Source organism: Atta colombica, unplaced genomic scaffold (genome assembly GCF_001594045.1).
Source record: "Atta colombica isolate Treedump-2 unplaced genomic scaffold, Acol1.0 scaffold233, whole genome shotgun sequence".
NCBI classification, from domain to species: Eukaryota; Metazoa; Arthropoda; class Insecta; order Hymenoptera; family Formicidae; genus Atta; species Atta colombica.
In genome coordinates, this window is record NW_017259331.1 from 229,820 (window position 1) to 234,133 (window position 4,314).

The 4,314-nt window shown below is 34.6% G+C and overlaps 1 protein-coding gene across 1 annotated transcript in view; it reads right to left on the bottom strand.

Annotated features, from left to right (window-relative positions):
* Positions 1–158: 158 nt before the first annotated feature.
* The window catches only part of LOC108688413 (probable citrate synthase 2, mitochondrial), a 23,720-nt gene continuing 19,564 nt past the window's right edge, over positions 159–4,314 (bottom strand). Inside the window, exons 3-4 of the mRNA XM_018194657.1 lie at positions 1,899–2,822; positions 159–652 (exon numbers count right to left, since the gene is read on the bottom strand). Of these exons, the coding sequence (XP_018050146.1) occupies positions 386–652; positions 1,899–2,822 (1,191 nt within the window). The 3' untranslated portion in view covers positions 159–385. The remainder of the gene's footprint in view (positions 653–1,898; positions 2,823–4,314) is intronic.

Sequence of the window (4,314 nt, forward strand, 5' to 3'; positions counted from 1 at the left end):
TATCATTATTCATTGAAAGTATCGACAACAGGAAGAGAATTAATGCGAATTCGTTGCCGGGGAACATTGATGTGTCTGCTCTTAATAATTCTACATTTAGATAATACATTAGACGTAATTATTTGTCGTGTTTAATACCTAGCCTTGTGTCTCTTTCATTCTTCTTCATTCTCTCGTTCTCTCGCTCTCTCCCAATCACACTATTATTTGTTCAATAAGGCGCGGGCTCGTTGATGTGTGCGGGCTCTCCGTCGAGGTTGATATCAAAATGATATTCTATCAAAGTTCCCGGCGCCGCGGTTGACGCTCGAACAAAATCGAGATCAGGAGACGACGAGACTCCGAGGTGATGCTGGTCGATCGTCGATCCAGTGAGAAACGGTTTTTAAGCCTTGACAGCCTTTATAAGGAGATCAGTGCTGAGGGATTTAGGCCTCTCGATGGGCAGTCCTAAGGCACGGTCCCAAACGAGAGAAGCGAGCACGCCCAACGCGCGCGACACACCGAACAGAACCGTGTAGTAGTTCATCTCCTTCATGCCATAGTATTGCAACAGCACACCCGAATGCGCGTCCACATTCGGCCACGGGTTCTTCACCTTGCCAGTCTCCAACAAAATTGGCGGAACTACCTTGTACACTTGTGCGACAAGCTGTAAAGAAGAAAATAACAACATTGATATTAATATCAAAATTTAATACAAATTATTAACTTGGAATTAAATCAGAATCATGCTAATTGAATTCCGAATAGAGTGTGACTGTACATTGAGAAAAAAAGTTACTGATTAAAAAAAATGTGAATTTATTCAATTAAATGTAACGGACACGGGCTGTCAAGCAAATATTTGTTAATTTTAAACAAATATTTATTAATTCAAACAATTAACATTGTATTGTATATTTAATTTAAATATTTGACCATTAAATGAGAATAAATTGAAATGGATAAAAATATGAATTTATTTCGATGTTTCCGATTTCTCGAATCCATGAATATATCTGAGTTCAACATGATGAATAGTTTTTTGTATTTTAATTTATTTCAATTAAAAAATAGTCTAATATGGACATGAACCATCCAATTCAACGTGATGAATAGCTCATTTCATGCCTATCCGAGTAAAAAAAATACTTATGTCGTAAATAACCTTAAATAAATAACCTTAAATAATAAATACATCCCAATTCAAAATTATGAATAAGAACAGTCTCGTTTGAATTCACTTCAATTAAAAAAAATTTCAATATATATCTATATATATATAATTTGTAAACTGTGAATACATCACAATTTAAAATAGGAAATATATATGCCATATCCTGAATTCATATCAGAATACAATATTGAATAGAAATGTTCCTGTTTCAATCGAAATGGATATAAAAATACTGTTCTATTTATATAAAAAAGGAATTATAAATTTATTGTAAAATCAAAAAAATATTTATAGAAAGATTTATTTTCAAGTCATTGTTTTCTTTTCTATCCATTTCATAAATAGAAACAAATTTATGCCCTCAATCAATTCATTTCAATTCATTTCAATCCAACTCCGGCCTCTAAAGCGCGAACTCGGATAAATTAAAATGAATTGGAATTTTTAATTCATTTCAATTTATTCTCATTTACTAAAAATCACTGCGAACTAAATGCATTTAGTTAGTAAGTTATAATAATTTTTTTCTCAATGTATGCAAATAAAAATGCAATGTTGAAAAAAATTGAATATTCCGAAGTTAATTTTCTCAATCTTTATGGCAATATTCTTAAATATTTAAAGAGATGGATTAATGAATTCGGTTATTTTCTTTTTTTATTTAAAGCAGAATAAAATCTTTCTACTATACTTTCTACTATACTTAAAACATTGTAATAAGATGCGCGATAAGATTTACCTTGAACAACGGATCGTCTGGCAAATGTTTCAACGCGAACTCCCTCTGGCAGGTATACCTCGGATCGGTTTTCCTAAGAACAGCATGTCCGTAGCCGGGCACGACCTGGCCACTCTTCAGTGTATTCCAGATGAACTCCTTGAGTTTGTCATCGCTAGGACTGTCGCCAACCTGATCACGCAACTTCTCCAGCCATACCAGCACTTCCTGATTGGCCAAACCGTGCAGTGGTCCGGCAAGACCATTCATACCGGCGGAGAAGGATAGGTACGGATCTGATAAGGCGGATCCCACTAAGTGAGTGGTGTGAGCGGACACATTACCACCTTCATGATCCGAATGGATTGTCAAATAGAGACGCATCAGTTCGATAAATTGCAGATTGTCATAACCGAGCATGTTAGCGAAATTCCAGGACCAGTCCCGACCAGCGTCAACGGAGCCCAAACCCTTGCCGCCCTTGTAGATGTTGCGGTAAATGGTGGCGGCAACCACCGGCAGTTTGGCAATCAAATTCATCGAGTCCTCGTATATGCTTTCCCAGTACTTGCTTTTGTGCACACCTTTGTTATATGCCTTAACAAATTCGCTCTCGCTGTTCAACAACGTAATCGCCGCGGAGAACTGCGTCATCGGATGTAGAGTCTTGGGGAAATTGTTGAGGGCCTTGACTACGTGCTCGGGTAACGAGCTCCTGGATGCCCATTCCTGCGAGATAGCCTTCGTCTGCGCTTCTGTAGGTACGTCGCCAGTAATCAGCAGCCAGAAAAGACCCTCCGGAAGCGGTTCCGCGCCGCCGGATGCCTTCGGCAGGAGTTTCTGGCATTCGGGGATTGACTTCCCGCGGAATCGGATGCCCTCCTCCGGATCCAGTACCGATGGTTCCCACACAAGGCCCTTGATGCCGCGCATACCGCCATACATCTGCATTCAAAACAAAGTATGTTAGATGGGGTAATAAAAAAAAACTACAATAATATTATTGCAATTATTTTCGATTAGACTTCTTTCGGCTGCCTAAATCCTCTAAGCTTTTTAAGTTTATTCTAATTAATTTCAATAATTTTAATATAATCATGAAAGATTAGAGTTCGTTGTAGTATTTTGAACATTAAGAGTCCTGTTTCAAGTTTATTTTTAAAAATATTCTATAATTATTAAAATTTCTCGAGAATCTTCTTCAAGAATAACGCTAATATTTCCCATTTATTAGAATAAAAATTTGAAATAACAGGACTCTTAATGAGTCTTCAAAATACTACAATGAGATATAAAAGGCTAATAAGAGTCAGAAAAACTTAAAAAAATCTCTATTGTTCATAATTATTATTTATAATATTATTGTTTATAATTAAAGATAGATATAATAAATAAAAACTATAGAAAGTATAAAAGTTAAAACGTTACAAAATACAATTACGTACATATTTCGATCTTATATTTAGGCCTTCAAATGTACAAAAAATTTTTTTAGCGCAATAAAAAACATTGTTTAAAAATTAAGAATAGTACAGTTGAATCCGTCGAGAATGTTTTTTTTTAGACGTTTTTCTTTACTCTTTAATTTATACGCTGAACGTTACACATTTATAATTGTGATATTAATCTTTTACCTTTTTTGACATTGAAATTTGACGATTTTTTATAATATTAACATGGATTTTCTCAATTATCGAACTCTGAGAATAACAAGAAATTTTTGCAATCGGTTAATCAATCGCTTGAGCAATTTTCCGTTTCTCTAATTATGACGAAATTAAATAATCACTTTCTTAATTTTTAAATGTTTTTTACTTTCCATTTATTAATTAACACTAATAATATTTTGTAAGGAGTCCCTGACTCGAGATAAGGTGATTTTAGGGTCATCAATCTTGAGATTGAAAATTTGAAAATTGCAATAAAGCAAAAGTGAAACCTCTAACTCCCCGCGAAGGTTATCACAGGATCTTTGATCCAAATTTAACATACACATAGCACTGTAACTCTTTTCTTGGGTCGGAAAACTAAACAGAGTCATAAGAAGAACAATATTCTGACTTGTGTACAAATCCATATTTAAAAAATATTAGCCTCATGATCATTAACACGTTAATTATGCAGAGATCGGCGATAAGTATAAAAGTAAGCCCACATAGCGCGACAAGTAAGAGCCAGCTCATTTGATAACTTAATCGCCACGCGCTACAGCGAAAAAAAATACACTACTTATTGATGCTGCATGTGACAATCAGAAATTATCAACGTGCGTTACGATTGTCATGATCATATAACAAGCACGCAAGCTTTATCAACTCATACTCTCAGGCTGGTAACACGATTAATAATCCATTTATCTTTCTCCTCCGTTGAATTTATGATTATTATAATTCTTAATGATAAATGCGAATATATATATATATATATATATATTTAT